General features: G+C 40.1%; 1 protein-coding gene across 9 annotated transcripts in view; it reads right to left on the reverse strand.

Annotated features, from left to right (window-relative positions):
* Cacnb2 (calcium voltage-gated channel auxiliary subunit beta 2) overlaps window positions 1-23,841 on the reverse strand; it is a 357,073-nt gene that overhangs the window by 135,936 nt on the left and 197,296 nt on the right. Inside the window, exon 1 of one of the 9 annotated variants that reach the window (XM_042278073.2) lies at window positions 22,003-22,762. The exons of the other annotated variants lie outside the window; for them this stretch is intronic. Coding sequence (XP_042134007.1) covers window positions 22,003-22,053 — 51 coding nt within the window. The 5' untranslated portion in view covers window positions 22,054-22,762. Of the gene's footprint in view, window positions 1-22,002; window positions 22,763-23,841 lie in introns of those variants that run through there. 9 annotated transcript variants of the gene reach the window in all.

Raw genomic sequence — 23,841 nt, forward strand, 5'->3', positions numbered from 1 at the left:
GCCGACCTGAACAATCCCTCAGAATCCAAATCAAAAGGGAGTAGTAGGTCCTCTAATCCCAGTGCCAAGGATGCAGAAAGATAGGATACTACCCGGGGCTCTTTGGCCAGATGGTGGTATCTAATCTGTGAGCTCCAGGTTCAGTGAGAGACCCTGTCTCAAAAAGTAAGGTGGAAAGAAAGTAAGGAAGATATCTGGTGTTGACCTCTGGCCTCTACAGGCATGCACACACAAGTATATACGTATACACAAGTGCAAACTTGTCTACACGCAAAAATAGCACATTATACTTCTGCTGTATGTACATGCAAAATATAGGACATTTCAAATCCTCAGTAACAATGACCAGTCAGCACAAAGAATGAGAAATGGCAAAGCAATATTTTATTCATGGGTATAAAATAGAAAAAGGATTTTGGAACTATAAGAAATAAAAAATTTTTATTTTTTTATATTTTAATATTTCAAATTTTAATTTAAGTAGCATTAGTCTAGTATGCTTTTCTTATAAATCCCAAAAGAAATATCAGACCCACAGTTTAAAAGCCAGGCCGCCAATATAAAATAAACACACTCAAATTTCTTAACTCTGTGAATTGTTTGCTTTGATTTTTCAGGGACTTTACCATTTAAATAATTCAAATTTGGTCTCATAACCAGGATGACAATCAATTCACAGAGACTCTACACCTCAAGTAGATATGAGGTCCTTGTCCTTCCTGAGGTCATGTCAGTCAAGGTCAGCACATTCTTTATATAGTGGTTTGTTCTGTAACTATGTAACACGGGTACAGTGATTGGTTGTGTAACTGTATAAGGTGGATAGAGTGATTGGTTGTGTAACTGTGTAACCTGGGTGCAGGGACTGGTTGTGTAACTGTGTAACATGGGTGCAAGGATTGGTTCTGTAATTGTGTAACATGAGAGCAGTCTTTAAGTCCTCCTCCTCCTTCTTCATTATAACCAGAGCATATGGTTTCTCAAATTATGTAAAACAGATGCAAATTATTCATGAGAAACTGGTTCCTGTGCATAATCATAGCAACAGGTGTCTATTTTAAACACACTAGGGCTAACTAATGAATGTTTGTATTCCTAAAATATTCTCTGGGATGTATTCTAGGAAATCATTTTTGAAGACACTCATGGAATTTATTAAAAAACAATGAAATCTTGGAAGTCATGTTCAGGGATGCTCTCTTTGCGACATTGACAGTATTCCTCAAAATACTTTTTTTCTGGACCAGGGAGCTGCTTCGATGGGTACAGTGCTTGCCGTACACACGTGAGGACCTGAGTTAAGATTGCCAGCATCCATGTAAGAAAATAATGAACTTCTCCACTGTGGAAATCAGTATGGCAGTTCCTCAGAAAACTAGAAATAAATCTACCATATGACCCAATTATACCACTCCTGGGCACATACCCAAAGGACTCTATTTCCTGCTACAGAGACACATGCTTATCCATGTTCATGGCTACTCTATTCCAAAGAGCTAGGCCATGGAAACAGCTTAGATGTCCATCAACTGATGAATTGATAATGAAAATGTGATAGCTATGTCCAATGGAATGTTATTCAGTTGTAAATAAAAATGAAATTGTGAAAATTTCAGGTAAATTGATGGAGCTGGAAAACATTATAACAAGTGAGGTAACCAAGACACAAAAAGAAAAGTTATTCATGGTCTCACTCATGTGGAAATTGATAATTTGTAGAATCTTTAACTTGGAGTACCTGTAGAATCCAAGAAGCTAAGAAGGGACAATTGGCTGGCACGGGGTGGGAAGAAAGACCTTAAGAGAGGTGGAGTAGTAGAAAGCAGGTAATATTAACGGGAAAAAAGGAATAACAGGGAGGGGAGAAGTCACAGGAGGGCAAGGGAGAAGCACCTAAAATGAGGATAGTTGAAGAAGCCGTATTAAAGCCTACTATTTTACACACACACACACACACACACACACACACACACACACACACACACGGAGTTATGTAATGCACATCATAGCTTGCTAAATAAAAAGCTCAGCGCCAGATGTGGGATATCTCCCTTCCAGTTGTTGGTCATAGTGTTTCAGAGACCACAAGACAATATGGGCTATCACGATTGCTCTTGGCTGCCCACCAGAACTTGATGGCAAGACTATACTGCTACAGATACTAGATGCATTGGTCACAAGACATGGAGAAATCAAGTTGGTTCTGACCAAGATACTTTCTCCCTGGTGGGTATAGCACCTCAAAGGTGTTAACTAGGCTACTGAGAGGGAAAAGCATAAACAAGTCTTACTTAGTTGTGAAACGTGTGAGGGCCAGCATGAAACATATGTCCACTGGTGCAACTGTGGCAGAATGTCACGGGGTAACCAAGTGCTCTAGCTTGCTTATTTGCTAGCTTTTTGTTTTGTTTTGTTTTTATAGAGTCCAGACCCACTCTGGTGCCTGAGAAACTGACAAATGGGGAGCCTGCATGGGACCGAACTAGGCTCTCTGAATGTGGGTGACAGTTGTGTGGCTTGGTCTGTTTGGAGGGCCCCTGGCAGTGGGACCAGGATTTATCCCTGGTGCATAAGCTGGCTTTTTGGAGTCCATTCCCTGTGGCAGGACACCTTGCTCAGCTTTGATGCAGGGGGAGGAGCTTGATCCTGCCTCAACTTGGTATGCCAGGCTTTACTGACTCTCAAGAGAAGCCTTACTCTCTCTGAGGAGTGGATGGATGGTAGGGTGAGGAGGAGGTGGAGGAGAGCAGGGGGAGGGGAGAAAGGGGAACTGGGGTTGGTATGTAAAATAAAAAAAATTAAAATAAAATACCTTAGCACAATTTCGAAAATCTGTAATTTATTAAGTTTAGTCTCATCGTATATTTACTTGTACAGAACAGGTGGCTGCACTCTGCTCATTTTGCTCTATATATTAATATGAATTTTTATATAACAGTAGAGTGATCAAAATGTAAACTTCTCCTTAGTTATAGACTGCTAAAATACTTTTTGGAGTCTAAGGACAGCGTGGCTTAGAGTGCAGTTTCACTAACAACTGTGTAATGACGAGGACCTAGGGCAAGTCATGTGTCCTGTGATAACTTTTACTTTAATTAGTTTCAACTACATTCAACAGATAGGATTTCACTGGAAAATCATCAACCTTTTAAAACTCTAACTCACTTATAGTTTAATACAAGATCTTCAGAAACCATCTTTTGAGAAGATGTTAAAATTACTGAAAACTATTTTCAACCCGAGTTCAAGATAAAAAATAATACCAACTGCAAAAAATTAGCAGATAACAGACATAACTTATGTCCTAAAGTTTCTTTTAGAAGCAAGTCATCTTACACTTAATTAATGACAACAAGAACTCAAGTAAAAAGTTTAAAAGCACTGAACAGTTAAAAGAACAGATAAGCCGGGCGGTGGTGGCGCACGCCTTTAATCCCAGCACTCGGGAGGCAGAGGCAGGCGGATCTCTGTGAGTTCAAGGCCAGCCTGGTCTCCAAAGCGAGTTCCAGGAAAGGCGCAAAGCTACACAGAGAAACCCTGTCTTGAAAAACCAAAAAAAAAAAAAAAAAAAAAAAAAAACAGATAAAATGCTACTTATCAATTAAACAGTGTTTAAAAGCACCAAAAAATGTTCCCTGCAACTGTCATACCTCGTACACATGTTATAGGTTCTCAACATTCCATTAAGAAGAGGCTTTCTGAGGGAAAGAACATAACCACAGAGACCGGCTTCCACAGAAGAAACAACTTCCCATGCTTAGCAGTCTCTTAATACTATAGGCTCTCAGTCCCAGAAACAAACAGAAAAACAAGACAAACATTTCCATACACCTCAGGAAACATCACTACAGAAGATTCTAGAACCAGATAAAATAAGTTCCATGTAATAATAATTGGTTTCTTCCTTCCTTGTTTGTTTGTTTTCAAACATGTTTTCATTATATTATCCAGGCAGGTACTACAGGCATGTGCTATCATAATTGGTTTTCATGATACATGATAGCTAATTATGAAAAGAAAAGCCATCTGCCTTTGTAGTGTGCTGGGCAGCATATCAGTCTCATAAAACAGAAGTTAATGAGGGCCCTGTGAGCTCAGTCAGTAGAGCGCTTGCTCCTTAAGCAAGAGGAAGCTCTATTCTCAGAAATCACAGGAAGAGCATGGGGCATGGTGTTGTGCACTTGCAACCCCATTGCTGAGGAGAAGAGATGAGCAGACCTTGCAGTTGACTGGCCAGTTAGGCTTAGTCTCTTCATTAAGTTCTCCAGCAATGAGACATCTGTCTCAAAAAAAAAAAAAAGGTGGACGGCATCTAAGGATCAAGACTGGAGGTTGATTTCTGGCCTTCACAGACACACACACACACACACACACACACACACACACACACACACACACACAGAGGAAAATCAACTAAAGAAAATGCTGAACCATAGATCCTTCTTTCAAGGTTCTGTTAAGTAGGTTAGTCACCTGATCTAGATCTATACATCAAAAGCTCCTACAATTCAGAGCTTGGGAGATGGTTCGATGGAAAAGAGCATTTGATGTGAAAGCAAGAGGACCTGAGTTCAAATCCCTAAGACCCATATAAAGTCAGGCATGCTCCTGTAATACCAGCATTAAGGGTGAAGACAGAAGATTTCAGGAGTTTGATGGTGAGCCAGCCTGGTCCACACAGCAAACTTTTCAGTAAGAGATGCTATCTCAAGGCAATAAGGCAGAGCGCAATAGAGGAAGACATCTGATATCCTTATCTCCTATATGCACACACGCACGCACATGCACCACCCCCACAAAAGATTCTACAACTCCATGGAGGACTATGCAATGTTTTAGCAGCCTAGGTAGATAGTAAAATGATCTGATCAAGAAAGACATATTTTAATGGGTAAAAAAGATTGTCCAAGAATTTAAAGAAACCTGGAATGTTAGCTTATAAAGGTAAATTATTTTGTAGTTTACTGGTTCCCATCAGCTCTATGAGCTAGAGAAACAGATTTTTGAAGCTTCAACAAAGACATGTATTTCTTTCTTGAGCTGTGTCTGTTTCAAATTATGAGTATTTTGTGTGGGAGGCAGTACAAGGAAACCCTTGGAGAGTTGATACACTGGAGCCTAAATAAAGAGGAATGTGGCTGTGCCGGAGTTCAGGTAGTGTATACCAAGAATGTCACAAAAGTACATTTTATCTCAATATTATGATACAAAGAAATACTTCAAAAGAAGACTGTATTTTCCTATAGCCTTTTAAAAATCATGACAAAACTCTTGCCAAACATCTTTGTAGTTCAAAGACAGGATTTCTTCCAAGGAAGCCACCATGTTTAAATTAGAAATAATTTGACCAAATACGGCACAGACTTAAGAGTTTGTAGATACAAGGCTAAGGCGGTGTGCAAAAGATGGACAACCTCGGGTGCTATCTGAAGAAAACAACACCAAGGTAAAGCAGCTTGGGAGAGCGCACATCCCCCTGCACTTATGCACAGCTGTCCATCAAGTAATCTGAAATAAAAAACAAAGGAAGTCGGGAATTTTTAAAAATGCCGTAAAGCTAGTGAGAAGGCTCAGAGGGTAATACAATTGCTGCTTAGTTTGGTCCCTTGGTCCCCTGTGGTGAAGGAGAGAACTGACCCTGCAAGTTGTACTCTGACCTCCATATGCAGACTGCGGCAATATGTGCCCACACATATTCACACCCACACAAAATACGTAAATAAAATGTAAATAAAAGTATTTATCTGATCCCTTATATTCTGGTAAGAATCTCTAGGTCAGAGGCGGGTATATCTCTGAGTTTGAGGCCAGTCTGGTCTATATTCCAAGCCAGTCAAGGCAACACAGTTAAGACCCTATCTTTAAAAGCGGTGGAGAAGGAGGTCAAGGAGGAGGAAGAGGAGGAGGAAGAAGAGGAGGAAGGGGAGGAGTTGTAGGTAAGAAGTAAAAAAAAAATACTGAAAAAAATGACTACAAAAAACCCAGTACATTTCTAGAATCACTAGAAAGATGTTCCAACTATAGGTGACCATGAGGAAACATTCAGTGTCCACTGACTGCTAAACAAAGTGGCTTATGTGTGCATAAATATATTGTAGTTTCATTATGGAAGTTAGAAATAGAACTTGGTTTGGGAAAGGGAACTTAATAATTTTGACTTAGAGTTGATCATGGCAGAGGTGCACCCATGGTGAGACGCTCAGCAAGAAACTGAACTTCTGGGAAAGGGAAAATTTTAAGAGTATTTAAGTCTCTGCTACAGAAAGGTAAAGGTTGTATCTTAAGTGCATGAAACCTTCAAGAGATAGGCCATAACAGCGGGTAAAAGAAGAAAGAGAGATTAAGGTAAAGTTTGGGGAAATTGCACAGGGGTCTAAGGAGATGGCTGAGTTGGTAAAGTGCTTCTTATGTAAGCATGAGGACATGAGATTGGATTCCCAACACTGACGTAAGAAAGCTGAGCACATCTGTAACTTCAGCACTGGCAGACAGACAGATCTCTGTCTTTACTGTCCAGGACCAGGTCTGGAGAGAGACTCTGCCTCAAAAAATATGGTAGAGAACAAATGAGAAAAAAATTGAAAGTCACCCTCTGGCCTCCACACCTACACACAGGCATGTAAGCGCGCGCGCGCGCGCGCGCGCGCGCGCGCACACACACACACACACACACACACACACACACACACACACACATTGTGCAGAAGAAAAGAAAGTCATCTAAAGCATTTCTGATACTGTCATGCATAATGTGTATAACAGAAAAGATCTGAATTAAAAATTTTGACAGACATAAAGCACCTATAAATAACCAGGCTATTTTCAGGCTCCCATTGCTATTTGATTGTTTGTTTCTTAAGCACAGTTCTCATCTCTCAGTCACAACTCCCCTTTCCTTCTGCTCCTTGTGTCCCTAGCCAGTCTTCTGCCTCGTAATCAGTTGCCTAAACTATATATAGTAAGTATTCTGAGCTAAGGAAGACTTTACATGCCAAGATTATCCTCACCTTTTATGGAAATCCAGGTGTCACATTGCAGTCACAAGATTGTTTCACATATGGAGGGAGAAAGCTCATTAGAATAGGAATTTGTTTCATTCACTGTTGTATTCCAACAGCACCTGGCATATGGCAGTTTTCTCAGTAAATATTTGTTGACTGAGTGAAAATGCTTGTCTGTTACCATGTATTTCCATGGGAAATTTCATTTATTAATGCCTTAACCATGTAGCATTTATTGTCCTGATGAAGGTAATATGGGAGCTGTTGCGGTTTCTGTGGTTGATAAGGCAAACGGGGTTCTTGCCCTCAGTGGAGCTTATATGTGGAATGGTAGAACTAAAAGGGATATTTTAGAAGTCATCTGAAGCCTTTGTGTTTATCTCAGCAACTGAAGAACATTATAGACCGTTTGTGAATAGCAGCTAGGGATGCAAACATACCCCATGATACATAATCATCCCATGTAGCTGCAGGCTGAGTATGAATTCACATGCCCACTGGGTGTCTTATGAAAAGCGATGAAGATTATATAATTATTAGACCTTAGACTTTAATTCCATCTCTCACAAAAGCATAAAGCTTTTAGCTTAGGTATAACATTTACCTGATTTTCTAGAAACAAAATTTCTTTTTTCTTTCCCTTTTTTGGTTTTTCGAGACAGGGTTTCTTTCTGTAGCTTTACACCTTTCCTGAAACTCACTCTGTAGTCCAGGCTGGCCTCGAACTCACAGAGATCCGCCTGGCTCTGCCTCCCAAGTGCTGGGATTAAAGGCGTGCGCCACCACCGCCCAGCGAAACAAAATTTCTATGTAAATCAATTGAAGACTGTTTAGAATTTAACAAAGAATGGGCAAGTATTGCCACCCATGGCCACAATCATGTCACACATCACCACTGATGTACATTTAGATGCTGCCTCATAGATATTTCCTCCACGGAGGGATGTGTTTGACTACTCTGCCATACCCCCTGGTTTGGCAGTGCCAGAACAATTACACATTCAAACACATGCTGTATAAGCAGAGTTGACTCTGCTGCATGTAAAGATGTAAAGGCCATCAAGGGCATGAAAAGTTTGAGGAAAAGCGAGCTGGAGAGATGGCTCAGCCATTATGAGAACTTAGTGCTCTTCCAAAGGATCTGGGTTTGATTTCCAGCACCACCACAACAGCTCAAAACCATCTGTAACTCTAAATTCCAAGGGATCCAAAGACCTCTTCAAGCACCAAGCACACACATGTCACACAGACATAACCTGTAGGCAAAACATCTATACACATAAAATAAAATACTTTTAAAAAAGATTGGATTAGAGGGTCAGGGAAGAACATTCAAGCCGAAAGCAAGAACTGTGAAAATGGAAAGTACTTGCCTTGTTGGAGGAATTAAAAAACAGTGATAATGAAGGAGGTAGAGAGCAGGAGGCAGCCTGGGAGGCAGGGGTTGGATTTCCTGGTGGGTGGGTCTATAATGAGTAAATGTAAAGTGAGTGCTGAATAGTTTTGGAAGATCTGGGTAAAAGAGACATCAATATTTCAGAAGAAATGGGGTGGAGGCTCAGACTTAACTGCTCCAAGGGCTCCCATCAGGAAGGAATCAGAAGGTAGATGAGACACAGTGGCTATGGGGTGGGGCTGACACCTCAACAGCCACAACTCTTGGCATCCGTGTGGTACTGAAGCCCATCACTTTGTGAAAGCCACATAGGTTTTGCTTTAGGCATCTTTAACCGGGGTGTTCTTTGAATCAGACACATCAGAGGAGAGAGACAGGTGAGTGGTAGAAACGTGGTCAGCTAGGCTTCCACCACGCCCTTTCTGGTTGACATTGAGTTGAATGTCTAGCAGAGGCTCTGTCACAGCATAAAAGAAGCACGAAAGAGGTTACACGTTTTCAAGTGTTACCGTCATTCACACGATATCGCTTCCTATCCCAAGAACAGTAACGTATGAAATAACACCAACACGTTAGTCATTTATAGGAACTCCACTTTCAATAAGAGGATTCAAGTTTTAAAATTACATATATATATCTGTAATATATATTTCTGCCATGACCCATTTGGAAAAGAAAAATTACAAGAAAGGTTTATGAATTAAAATTTCCGTATTCAGCAGCCACAGATCTAGAAAGATCACCAAAAAGGCATTTGAAGTAGGATATTAAGCACCTGGCACTCTGGAATAGCTTTGTTTTCAAAGTGACTTCTGAAGAAAGAACCCCCCGTGTGGCTCAAGAGTTGTGTCATATTTTAACGCTCGGAACCCTGCCAGTCTGCATACACTGTGCAGCTAATGAACCTATTTTCAGAATGTTCTAGGGCAGGTACTTCTAGCCAGTCATTACCTTATTTCTCATCTGTTCACCATTACTCTGTTCTTGGGCCTTTGCCCTAGTGTGTCATGATACTGTCCTAAAAATGCCCCCTAGCCACCTGTGAAGGAGCAAGCAAAAACAATGACCACGAAATACAAATAAAGCACAATGACCTTAGTTCCCTTCTAGCTTCTCCCGTGTCCTCAGTGGAATCCTAAGCAGCTGACTAATTCACTTCCATCTGGCTTTTTGCCTGAACACAAGTGTGTTAGATCAGCCGCTATTTTTCGCTCCCCAGAGAGACTCACTCCCACAGCCTTCTGACCTGGAGCAAAAAGGTGGAGGCGGATGGACAGGGTCCATTCTGTAGCCCAGGTGAGCAAGAGTTATGGGATAGCAAGAAATGCAGTAGATCTTGAGGTCATATCACCATGTCTAAAGGTTGGACACCCCTGCATGGGACCTCATCAAAAGACTCATCTGGGGGAAGCGGAGGTCAGATTACCAAGCTGGCAATGAGAGAGCTCAAATTAGGAGGAAAAGGTCACAAGAATCCTTAGCAAGTATTTGTTAAAGAATTCATTTCTCACTAACATATATTGATGTTCTTATCTCAAAGTTTTCATATTATATTGGACCCTTGAGGTCCATAGCCATGTATCATCATTACTTCAAGTTTTAAAATATGGAACTTGACTCTTGGAGATACTGTGAGCTGTTCCCTCAACTAGTTAAACCTGCTCTGGCTTATTTTTTTGCACTGCTGGGGACTGAACAGAGGGCTTTGTACTCTGCCACTGAGGTAGAATGCTAGCCATCTGTTTATATATATTTTAAATTTTTGTCATGGTTGTATAACATATGTCTTTTTACGGGGGTACACAATCTTTGGGTTGCTCACTGGTGGAGGCCAAAGGATGATGTCAGATGTCTTGTTCTGAGACACTCTCCACCCCAGTCCTTTATGACAGGGTCTCTCACTGAACCTGTAACTTGGCTGGTGGCCACCAAGACCCAGAAATCCTCCTGTCTCCATACCCTACAGTGCTGGGTTTACAGGTGTGTATGGCCACACTCAGCTTTTTCCGTGGGCATTGAGGATTGGAACTCAGATCCTCAGACTTGCAGAGAAAGTACTCTTATCCACTCAGCCATCTTTCTATCCCCACACTTGCTCATATTTTTCTGTATGAAAATCATTTCATAGATAAACTAGAATATAGATTTGAGCTATGCCTAGGAGAAACTATTGTGTTGGGGAGATCTGTTTGTGTTGATTGCTCTAAGACCACAAATAGAATCTGATCTTGGTTCAGATAGCTGAGCATAGTCCACATTCAGGGTGAACCCAAGACTTTCCTGGCAGACTCAGAAAGAGATAGGAGGACACACAGGGGAGGAAGAGGAGGAGCTGAGGGGTTGCATGATTCTTTTGATCTGGGAAGTGGAGAGGGGCAGGATGGTGTTTTGGTCATTCTGTGGAGCTCTTATCTTTCTTTCCTAATATTTACCCCTGAGCTTTATTTTTTTTTAATAAAATGATAAAAGGAATCACAATTCTATTGTTTACCCTAGAAACAAAGCTTTGTTCCAGCATTTTAACACCAAAGAAACAGATACTGATTACATTGGAGTGAATAGACTGCACAGGTATCCTCAGATGCATGAGGTTATCAGTGAGCTCTTTCCTGCCATAGAGCAGCAAAGGTTTAAGAGCTAAGCTGGAAATCAAAATTTGTATTTGCAAACTAGATTTCAATGAGTGAGGAATGTCAACAGTTCGTAATCCCCAGAGCATTGCATTCTCTCTTATCAAACATTTGTTTTCTTTTTCCCTCCAATTAGTTCTAGATGTTTCAGCGGCCCATTTTATTTTGATGTGTTTCATATACTGAATCACCACAGAGTAGCTGAGCATGAAGAAAGGAAAAGCTTCCATGTTTAGTTTATAAAGATTCTGGAGCCAATGGGATGGTTCAGTGGGCACTTGCTGCCAGACCTAACAACCGAGCCCCATCCTCAGAATCCAGAGATGAAAGGAGAGACTTGACTCAGAAAGTTGTCTTTAGCCACATCACACTGGTCAACATACACTGGTCAACATACACATACACACTCATGTGCACACACAAATAAGTAAATGCAAAAAAAAAAAAAAAAAGATAGTGAGCTAAAAATACTTGAAAAGATGCATGCTCCTAACTAGTTTCTTCAAGTCCATGAAAAACTTAGATTTTATGTAAAAGTCAAATAAAATTTTGAAGTTCAATTTTTATTTTAAAGTATATATATGATCATCTAAAATTAAAATGCAAGTCATATTATTGTCTAGGAATCACATATTTCTACACAAAAAAAAAGAGTCCAAGCTTTCTGTCTTTCATTAACTTTTTATAGAAAAGACCACACTTTCCTATTGCCAAATGACTTATTACATTTCACTAAGAAAAATAGGTCCACGAAGATATCTTATTATTTGGGCTAGGGAGATAGTAAAGTTAGTAAAGTTCACACAAAATAAGAGGGAATAGGAAAGGAAGAAGAAGAGGGACAGGAAGGAAGGAGGAGGGAGCGAGGGAGAGAAGAATGGGAGGGGAGAAGAGAAATTCAAGTGTGGTTGGATATATCTGTAATCCATGTGCTAGAGAGACAGAGACAGGCAGATTCCTGGAGCTCACTGACCAGCCAATGACTGAGGAAGCTCTAGGCCAGTGAAACATGCTGCCTTAAAAAATAAGACAAATGAAACAAAATAAAACAAAAAGGTGAATTGAGCTACCCCCCCCACGCACACATACACAAACTACCTCTACCCTCTCTCTCACTGATGCCCATACTCATGAACACAGCACACAATATCCTATAGCCCTATAATTTGCAAGAATGGCAAGGACATAGGGCATCTAGTAGATTCAAAGCACACTCTTGATATCTCACCTATAATGTTTATGACAGCTAGTTATCTATTAGAAACTCCAATATACTAGCCAATATTTCCAATATGCTAAACATTGCTTGTAAAGCCTCCTTTCATAGACTGAAATGCCATAGGCATGTTTCTTACACTATGTATAAAACGCTTCTGCAACTAACTCTATGTGGCTTCTTGTATTCCAATAACAAACTAAGCAGTACGTATTTCGAAAACCTTTAAGTCTAGTAAAGGGAAACTCTTCCAAAGGCACAGCAGGCAGAAAATCAAAGTGAGTGGGGCTTCTTACGATGAAGGTCCTGGGATGCTCTTAAACCATGCACTTGCTTATCAGGCAGACTACTAGTTATCTTTTCCCATTCCAATTTATCAATCCCGCTGTTCTCTACTTTGGTGTCCTTCTGTGATAACATTACTGGCCAAGTTCCACTGCGTAAGAGCATTCACAGGGCACTGACATGCTCTGTCTTCACAGCCCAGTGAGATAGAGCAGCCATGTTCCCTGGTGTTGCAGCAATAGACAAGAGCAGATGCCATGTATTTCCTGCTTCACACAGGAGCCCACACTGGGATGGGATGGGCTGTGTGGAAGGTGCCTTGATTATATCATCTCGAGGATAACATGGGTACCGAACAAGGTGGCATTAACTTTTATCACAGTAAAAATAACCTACAATGAGGTTGATATGATCCCCAAAGTACACTTAGCGGTTCAAAGAGTCAATCTAGTCCACTCCTAGAGAACTCTCGTGCATACACAGAGGGACAACCAGCAGGATGCAAAAGCATCATTGGTCAGAGCTTGACCAGCAGGACACATGTCCTTTCAGAAGGTTCCAAATAAGCCATGGGAAATCACCAGCAGGGGAGAACAGCTGAAATCCTCTGAGTCAGGATCAGTATTTTCAATGCATAAACATCTTTATTGTTTAATTATGTGCTTGGTTGTTTGTGTGCTAGTATTTGTACCCTGTGTGCATGCCCGGTGCCTGAAGAGGCCAGAGGAATGCATCTCATCCTCTGGAACTGGAATTACAGATGGATCTAGGGTGCCATGTGCGTGCTGGGAACCGAACCTAGTGCCTCCCACAACAGTAGCCAGCACTCCTAACTGCTGAGCCAGCTCTCCAGCCCCATTACCATCTGTATTTTGTTAGCTTTGTATAAACTGTCAGCCATTTTGGTGTGCTGAACAGGTGAATGATCGGCAAAATGCATTTCACACATTCCACATTTTAGAAGGGGCTTGCAAATTTGAAAGAAATATGACTGTCAATTTCTAAATTATATAATTTTTCTTAGTTTGGTAATTCAGAATTTGATTTAGTATTAGATAGAAATTCATTAATCTTCGTTCCACCGTGCTCCATTAAGGACAGAAGAAATTATGTAAAGATACTGAGTTGTAAGTTACTTCTCTCAGCTTGTGCAAACCACTTGGTTTTCCATTCTACAGTAAAAGGGCAGAAAATTATAACAGCAGGACAAGACATGTTCTCAAGAAAATTGTGAAAACTATTTAAAAATTTTCTCAAGTAGAGTTTAAAGTTTATCCTTTCATCTAATTAAAATGTGAGCAGAGAGATTTAAGGTATGAGGCGACAGTCCATACGTAGCCAGCGTAACAAAGACAGAGCTGGGCTCAGGTCAACCCCTCCCTAAACACCTTCCCGCTGAACAAAGCTTGCCTTTTCACAGAATTGTCTTTAGATCCATAATCCACCTGGAAACTGGATAGAGTATATTGGTAGCTTTATGACTAATTATAAACAACATCCAAGAAAATAGATTTTGTTGAGAAACCTGATCATTAGCGCATTATTTATCCATGGGGAAAATAAAAAGTGAAGAAGTATAATATACTTAATCTTTACAGACACATCTTTACTGGTCACCTCAGAAGATAAAAATACTATGTTAATAATAACGGCTTGCTTATAGAGGATTAAAAGTGAATTTTAATTTTGAGTTGATTTTCCTATGAGGTTTGTTAGGTGATTTGCATTATCTCTGCTTAAATAAGGAAATCTCTGATCTTAAGATTTGCAGCTTGCAGGCCATGAGCCCCTAGTCCCTCTCAGTTACCTGAGTGCTGGCATCTCAGAGGGGCACCATAGTGCCTAGCTTTCACAACATTTTGAATGTCAAGTTTATGCTGCAAGAGTAGAAAAATGTCCTGGAGAGGTCAAGCATTCTACTTGGCTGTAGAAATCAAATGCCGTCTACGTTCTCTGTCCTAGGCACCCACTGCGTTAGCAAAAGAGTCATTGCTATTCACACATACTTTCCCTTATTAACTTGGGAAGTGTTACTAATCCACAGCTCAGTGAAAACTGCTTTTTGGAGTCCCTTTATATGATCAGCTCTCAACAATATCTCTACCAATTAGTTGTCCCAGGGATAGCATCCCACCCCTTAAAAGTCATACAGGAACAGTGAACTGGAGGTTTTCATGGGTAGTCCAGACCTATCATAGTCCCACATAGTCCTGCAGATCACCATCTTTCCTATGAACACAAAGAAAGAACAGTATTGAGGGCTCTTAAAAATATCAACTTTTACTAAGCTCAAATTGAGTCCACATAGCCACACTGGGTTTCCCTCTCTAACTACAATATGAAACATATGTATCTTAATTAAATTACTTTAAAGGGGCGGTTGGCAAATTGACTCAGTAATTGTTGCCACTCGGCAAACATGTTCATTTAAAGTGAATCCTACAACTTCAAAATCTTCAACTGATTTGTATCCCGAGCATTCTCTAAATTATCATGTCTATAATGTGAAGATTCATGGCTTTTGTCCCTCAGTATTTGCATACTTGCAAATACATCTTTGTATCTTGCTGTCAGAGCACAAGGTGATTTCCTCACCCACAGAAGCACATTTAACTTCACTTAGTTGTTGATATATGTCACGTGTAGGTGATTAATATGCTTGGCCATCACACGAGAGTTACTTTTTCACATTGTTGTATTTGAAGGCTTACACAACCTCTTTTCAAAAATACCCAAAAGTCAAATTAGCATAAATTATTCAGAACCCACTGTAAAAGCCTGGAAGCTAAGCTGTGCTGGATACACAAAACCTCCCGAAGTGGAACTTAGCCTTCAGAGAAGTCTTCCAAGTATTTTTATTGAACATTCAACCTTATTAAACTAAGTCACAAAAACAGCCACAAGCCTCAATCTAACAGGGGGACTTCAGTCTCATGGCTTTTCATGCCACAGAAATGTCTACACTGTTATAAAAAACAAAACAAAAATAATATTTTTATTGAATATGCTTTCTTCAAATATTTCCTAGGCCTCCAAGAAAAGACTGATAAGCAGCTATCCCACCCGAGGTACTTTGAGAATGTTGGATCGCCTCCTGGGCCTTTCCAACCTCTTAGACAGGACAATGGAGACGTTAAAAAAAAAAAAAAGAACATTAAAATTAAGTTCATTTCCCATGTTTAAAACAAATAAATTGGAACTAGAGAGATGGCTCAGTGGATAAGAGCACTTGTATGGGGACTTGAACTTGGATCCTAGCAGTATAAAGCTGGGCATGGTTGTGTGCCTGTAACCTCAGTTCATTGGGGAATTGAGTACAAGAAGGTCATTCAGACTTGAAGGCCATCAGCCTAGCTCCAGGTTCAGTGAGAAAGCCTGTCTTAAGGAAATAAGGTGAGAAGTGATAAAGCAGGATGGATGGACACCCACCCTCACCCCTAGACCTACATGAATGCGCACATGCATGCTCTCTCTCTCTCTCTCTCTCTCTCTCTCTCTCTCTCTCTCTCTCTCTCTCTCTCTCTCTCTCTCTCTCTCACACACACACACACACACACACACACACACACACACACACACACACACCCTAGTACCAGGGCAACTATCAAAAATAAACCACATGCTTTTGCTGTAAGTGTACTGAAGTCCATTCACTTATTACATAGGAACTCAAAGCCCTGTTTGGTCTGAGTAACTATGAGGATAGGTAGGGTACAGCACAGAACAAAACAGACTTTGCTTAGTTGATGCATTGGCGGTATCCACCTTCCTGACAACAGCATGCCTATCACATGTGCTGGTAGTGTAGATAAGGGCCTGAGATGATTCTGGAAGGCAGATTTTGTTTTCTTTGATGGGTAAAATGTCACTGTTAGATAACAAAGCTAAGAAATTAGACTAAAGTCAGGCCATTACCATTTGTAAGGCTAACAAATAACATAATTTACATGAAGGTCAAAATGGCAACAACTTCGATTTCTCTTACTAAGAAACAGTATAGAAAATTCCAGTTCTCGAGGCTGGGGTGTAGCTCAGTGGCAGTCACTTGCCCAGTAGGCAGGAGGCTACAGATTCAACCAGGCAGTGAAAAAAAATTCAGTTCTTAACTAGAAGAGAGGCAGGTCTCTAAATGGCCAGAAAAAAAAGCACCCACAAGACTTCTAGGTCCCTTCTCCAGGCCCTGCTGCCCCCTAATCAACACAGACTTGATGCTTTCTTGGCTTTGGCTGTCCTTGACAATGAAAACCTGTGGCATAAAGGGAAGGCAACAGGCATGTCTCATATTTAACTGCATCTTAGGTCGGAAGTGGCTTTTGTCTCATTCTGTGTAACATTTAACAGCCCTCTGCTCTAAATAATTTTGTTATTTGAATAATCTCCAGTGTTTTATAAGGTTGGCTTATTTTATTTTCTTAATTGGGATCTTACCATATTAACCAGGCTGGTTTTATGATCCTCTGTTTCAGACTCTTGATTATCTGTGTTGGGCTAATTATATTGTCATGTTAGTACCGCCAATAGAATCATTTCAAACAGCAATATCAAAGGCACAACTAGAGAGAATAGGAACATTTAAGCCTACCTATTAATGCAAATAGTCCCACATCTGCAAATTTAGTCCATAGAAATTATTCAATGGGGTCAAAAACTACATAGTTACAACTGTTATTACAAGTTTGTCTACAAAAACAAAATTATAGAGTTGGTTTGAAATCTAGTAACTGGGTCTAGAGAAATGGCTCATTTGGTAAAGTTCTTGCCATCTTACCATAAGACTGGGTGGTGGTGTGTGTCTGTAACCCCAGCTCTGGGGTGGGGAAAGGTCAAGACGAACTGATCCCTGAAGCTCATTGGCTAGCCAGTTTAGTAGAATTGATAATTATTCCAGGCTTAATGATCTTTCAAAATATTGTCTCAAAAACTAAAGCTGAGAAAATTGGAGGAAGACACTTGGCATCTACCTGTTTTTTTTACATGCTAGCATGCACATGTGTACACACACACACATACACACACACATGCGTGCATACATACATGTACACATAAAAGTTCAACAACAAACGATAACTTCATTTGGACAAACAATGTCAAAACTATACCCTGTTATATAACGCTGTGATTGAACTGTGATGTCAGCATAAGGTTGAAGGACAAAGATAGTCAACGAAATCACGAGTTCTGTAGAGACAACTATAAAAGCATGCACATTTGTTGAACAGGACTAGACTACAGCATGCCAGTCTAAGTGCCTGCCCAAAGATTGTGCTGTGGTGGTGTCCCCACACTCATGGCATCTCCTTCAGATTTCTTCCAGTTTTAATAGTTGTAAGATAAGTAATTTCTGAAAGGCAAAATGCTACTCCAAGTTTATAAGTTCTAGTAATAAAATAATTTGGCAAATCTGTCAGGAGTACATAAAATGATCACGTCCATAAGATAATTTCCTAATACGACAAGGTGATAGCAATAGGCTGGCATATCTAGGTGATGAAGATCTTTGGGTACCTATATAATTCACAAAGCCTTACTAACATTATGCTTGCATTTAAATGCAGTGTATATTTGTAAAAAGATGCAGACACTTGTAGCCTTAGGCCATCATATGCCTTCATAAATACATAAATAAATGGACATGCATGCTCATGTGTTGATTTTCCCTAAGTCTAAACTAAATAATAAACAAAAATCTAAAGTGGACAATAGCCAGACCAAAGGGAACAGAAAATGTAGGCTTTTGAAAGAAGTTTAAAAGAACAAATGTCCCTGTGTAGATTCTCCATAATACTTCAACAGAGTGAAATGAACCACAGGGTAAAACTTCCTACGTGAACCATGCACATTGCTATTAGTATTAAATAGTTGTGCCATTATTGTCCCTAGTAATTGCTCGAGTAGCTCTTATCATAAAAGAATAAAGAAAGAGAGAGAAAATTCATTTAAAAAGTCAGTTCTCTTGGAATATTTAACTCCCATTATCCCTTTTGTTCAATACTTAAGCCCTGGTTTGTCACTATTTGGTAGATGGGGATCACTTTGAGAATCAGCTGAAAGCAGCAAATAGATACATTTTTACACGTTGGTGTGCTTGCATGGGTTCAGAGGGTCGCACTACCCTCCTATCCCAATCCTCTCATAAATAGGCCACAGATACCCAATGAGGAGTCCACTCCCCAGGGGAGCCCTTGTTCCTCTAATGTGTGAGTAAAGAACATAACTTCCCTTGCTGCCTATTATGAATATCAGTTTGTGTCACAGAGCTAGGTTCCTTCATCCCTAGTCATCTCAGAGAATGTAGGAGGGCGTATGTATTCCTTTAGTAACTGCAAACCCCATTCTGTATAACCAGTCTATATGCATTCCAATTTGCTTTAAATTCTCTTGCTAATGTATATTATTATTCTTAATTTTACAGATGTCAAAAATGAGGACATAATACTTGCAAATCTCAAAATATAGTAAGGGGAATATATAGAATCCAGTGTCAAAACTGACAAGATCCAAACCCTTGCTGTAAGCCAAAGTCAGAGAAACACTTCTGGTTCCTATTTAAAATGAGTCAGGAAGGCATGCACATATCTAAGGGGTCATTGCTACATGGAGGAATGAGCACAAAGACACAGAAGTAACATTCGTGGTCTAACCATCCTGGCACACAATTGCAGCCACTGGAGAAATCATTTTTAAGCAACTCACGAGTCAATGACACCAGAATACATGAGAAGCAGCGAGCTCACTGAATCTGAGCTACACACATACATTTGCTTGTCTGTTGTACTGAAAAGCATCTCTACAAAATATACTGATTTATCAATTTCCTTTCAGTGTGAGATGAAAATTAAATGTGTTTTTTTTTTTTTTTTTTTTTTTTGGGCTAAACGTGGTGGCATATACCTTTAATCCCAGTACTCGGGAGGCAGAGCCAGGCAGATCTCTGTGAGTTTGAGGCCAGCATGGTCTATACAATAAGCTCCAGGACAGGCACCAAAACTACACAGAGAAACTCTGTCTTGAAAAAAAAAGAAAGAAAAGAAAAGAAAGAAAAAGAAAAAAGAAAGAAAGAGAAAATTAAATGTTTTTCAAATGTGTCTTCATATAGTTGGGATTTGAAATAACTTCAGAAAAAACATATAACACAAAATCATACATGAATTGAAGCAAAAATAAAGAGCATGTAGTGTATTTGACTGTCTCAAAAGCTATTCTATAATATATATGTAGATGCACATAATGACGTATATGTCAATGTATCTATCAAAAATTTCTCTGTATGACTGCCCAGTCTTGAGAGAAAGTTTTCTGTCATTACTGCAGAAAGTTGAGGAAGAGTAGATTAAAAGTGTTAAACACGAGAGAAGAAAGTTTTCATGAAGTGTTATTTTAATCATTAAAAAAATCCATTCATTGATGAGTCCTACTCAAACACAGGCACAAACTACACAAGAACCAAACTAGACAGAGCCTTGTAACTCCAGGTACTCAGGCAGCTGAGGCAGCAGGGAGATTGTGAGTTAAGGCCAAGGTAGACAAAACAGTAAGGCCCTGCCTCAAAAATAAACAAGTTAGGTGTGGTGGTTCTCGTCTGCTATCCCAGCATGTGGAGGGCTGAAGTGTGAGGATCATGAGTTTTAGGCTAGCCTGGACTACATAGAAAGATGCTGGCCCCCAAGCAAACCGAACAACAATAAAAACCTAAAATGAGTACTCACCAGGTCAACGGGAACAGAAAACCAGGGCTTGGGACAGAAGTTTAAAAGAACAAACCTCCTCAGGCAGATTCATCAGCACTTCATGACAGGAGTGAAACGAACTATAGAATAAACTACCCATTTACAGTCACACAGATTGCCACTACTGTTAAATAACCATGGGATCATTGCTCCCAATTTCTAAGTACAAATGAAATGCACTTAGAATTCAGATTGGGATTGTACATGTCCATTATCTGTTGTAAATGCTAATTTAATAATTAACATCTCTCTGTAAGAAGAAAATGAAGTAGCTATCTCATGTCTGATAATATTCTTAGAAAGCAGACAAGCTTACTGGAAGTGATTATTCCAGATGTCACTAAAAACAGGCACAACAGAAGAGGTATTGACTAATTTCTATATCACACATAACGTTTTAAAAATTGGCTAATGCGTTCTTTCTAACATCTAGAAATCCTTCGTGTTAGTAAATGAATAGGCAATCATGTCAGAGCCTAAAGGAACATAACTATAGTACTGACAGTTTTACTTCTAGCCTTGGGGACTGAACCCGGTGCCTTGTACAAGCTAAGCAAGGGCTCTACCACTGAGCTACACCGCCAGCCTGCACATACACCAACTGAATGCGCGCAACACAAGAAGTAAGTTCTGTATCCTTAGAAAACATAAAACGGAATCTAGTTTTGAATCACACAGAATGAAGCCAAGTGCCCTCAGATTTACTTGTTGTGCCAATATTTTTATGTGACTGAGTTCAGAACAAATAATTACCACACAGCTATTTTCTTAGCACATATTTTCTCCTCTTAAACTAGGAGCAGTATAGGTTGAGACAACCAGGAAATCTAGGAAGAACTTTTAGACAACATGTATTTAAATCACTATCAAATATATGTGTGGATCCTACTAACACGTATTTGTAACCTCATGACTAATATTCACGAGCTCTAATTTAATTGCTGGGGCTGCTTTGTTTTTCCAAAGCTTTTCTCAGAAAAAAAAAAAAGGAAAATAATAATATCATCACTAATGCAATTTGCTTGAAAACTCTCCTTAAACACAGATATCATTATTCCTAGTCTTAGATGATGTAGTTAACGCATAATAATAACTTGATGATTATTATAAGGTTGTATTATAAAAAGTTGCTTTAAGTGTCATTAACATTACATGATGTTTTCTGTAAAAATTCTGAATCTAAAGATCCTAACATTCTTTGTGCAATAAGGCTCCACACTTTTAAGTGTCTTAAAGAGTAGACTCTCCTGTCTGGACTTCATAAATTCAAAATGTAAAAAAAAAAGAAAAGAAAAGAAAAGAAAAGAAAAAGGTAAACTGCAATACAATCTTAATTTGTAACACTTGAAGTCAAAGCACCCTGATTTTCAGAAAAGTCTTAAGAAGAAAGCAAGAGGCCAAAAGCATAGTGCCCAAGCTGTCAGAGTGGTCTGCAACAAGTGCCTGATCATGGCCAGAAAAACATTTTCCATCTCCATCAAGTTCTCCTGACCCTGACTCCCTCCTCTAGCTACTAATGGAATCTCAGCAAGACTGTTTAAAACTAGAGTTACTGTTTTAATTGCTTAACCCACCTCAGTATTTAAGTAAACGCAGTGCATATGATGTTTTGGCAATGACAGGAATTTTTTTACACAGCAAAGCAGCTAGCATGATTATAGCTTGGGCGCATTAAAAGTACAGTACATTCCCATTTCCCTCCAGAGCACACAGTTCATCAGGACAGCCCCCCCCCCTTTCTGCTTACCCCAGGAATACTGCATTGAGTCTGAGAAGACACCAGGTGCCTGTCAAGCATGACAGACCAGTTCCAAAACTGTGCAGAACTCCAGAGAAATAGTCTACAGGCACAAGAACCAGGTACCAGCTAAAGGCAGCTGAGCCTCGCTGTGCTGATCAGGAGCATACCGCAGGCTACAGTTTTCCCTGCTGGTCTGAGATGTGTAATCTTAGTCAGTATGACTTCCTGACTTTCTAAAGTTCTTCAGATGTCAAGAGCTTTCTCTGATTCCAGGACCACTTCAGGAAAGGCAGAGGAGCCCATCATAGTCAGTTAACAAATGCCAAGTGGGAGGGACTTTTCCTACTTTGAATTACGTCAGCTGGCTCAGAAGAGAGACGCCTGTAAACTTGTCAAAGCAGAGTAACACTTCATTAATATCAGATGCATGCCTTCGGGCAGCCCTGGCCACAGCAGGGCTTTTAAAGCTACTTTCTGCAGTATAGAACAATAGATTGCACAACCGGATACGCTGTTAACATTCAACTACTGTCCTGAAAAGTCTTGGAGAAAAGTGAAAACATTCTTCTACTCCCACCCCATGAAGAAAGACTTTCTTTTTTGTATGCAAGAAAGTAATCTTTTTCTTTTCTCTCTTGTTGCCTTCCAAGTTCTCCGAGCACATAATTACGATCACAGTCAAGTACTGCTTGATTAAATCTATTTTATCTAAAATTGAATTTTTTTTTTCTTCAAAAGACATTTTCAATCCAGATGTGGTAGCCTAAAACACCAGCACTCAGAGACTGGAGTAGGACTGAGTTTAAGGCAAGCCTGGGCTACATAGGAAGAGCCTGGGCTATAAAACCAGATCCTATCTTCAAACACTAGCAACAAGGAAAAAAAAAATCAAGCAACCACACAAGAAATCACACACACTTTACCCAAGTGAAGCAATTCCTGCTGTGCCCTGAGGACATCAGTACAATGCATATTACAAAGGGTTACTATCTAGCAAATATAAAACAGTTATGGCTCAGGGGTAAAAGTGCTGGCTGCCCAGCATGACGACCTTAGTTCAAATCCCTAGCACCTTGTGCATGCCTGTAACCCCAGCACAGTTGTGGGGGGAGATGTAAATAGGCAGATCCCTAAGGCTTTGCTGGCCACCCCGCTCAGCTCCACTGAGAAAACCCAGGCCAAAATAGTAGAGTGGAGAGTAACAAAGCCAACCGCCAACCTACAAGGTAAGGGTATATGTTTTCTAGTAGCTTCACTTTTGAATTTAATGGCAGGTTCTCACTGACTTGCTCAGGCTAGCCATTTACTCATTCTGCAGCCTGGGTAGAGCTTGTCTCAGACTCCCAAATAGCTGGAATTATCGGTTTGTGTCACCAGAGTAGATGTTTCACACTTTTAAATGATTGGCAAAAATATCCAAAGCAGAAGGGCATTTTGTGACACACTATGAAATTTCTATCTACATTCACTAATAAAGATTTATGAAGACATGGTCACTCTTTTTTTTTTTTTTTTTTTTTTTAAACACGTTATCATGGCTGTTTTAGCCTTCCAGCACAGTAGAATAGTTGTGACAGGAAGTATATAGCTTACAAAGCCTTCAGTATTTCTTAGCGATTCTCCAAAGAAGTTTGTCAGCCCCACCCCCCCAACAACTATGGGTGGGAGGCCCATTTGGTGCACCCTTTGGGCCGTAGCTCTGTACTGTGTCAATCCATTTCTAAGAAGTCCTTGAAATGAAGAGCAGTCTAGTGGCTGCCAGAGCTTAGGGATGGAGGGGTAGCGTTAAAGCTGCAGTCTGAGAGGCACCCTGAAGCTGAAGGTGGAGTGACTTATGCCTTGGAC

Source organism: Peromyscus maniculatus, chromosome 5, assembly GCF_049852395.1.
Source record: "Peromyscus maniculatus bairdii isolate BWxNUB_F1_BW_parent chromosome 5, HU_Pman_BW_mat_3.1, whole genome shotgun sequence".
In the NCBI taxonomy this organism is placed as follows: domain Eukaryota; kingdom Metazoa; phylum Chordata; class Mammalia; order Rodentia; family Cricetidae; genus Peromyscus; species Peromyscus maniculatus.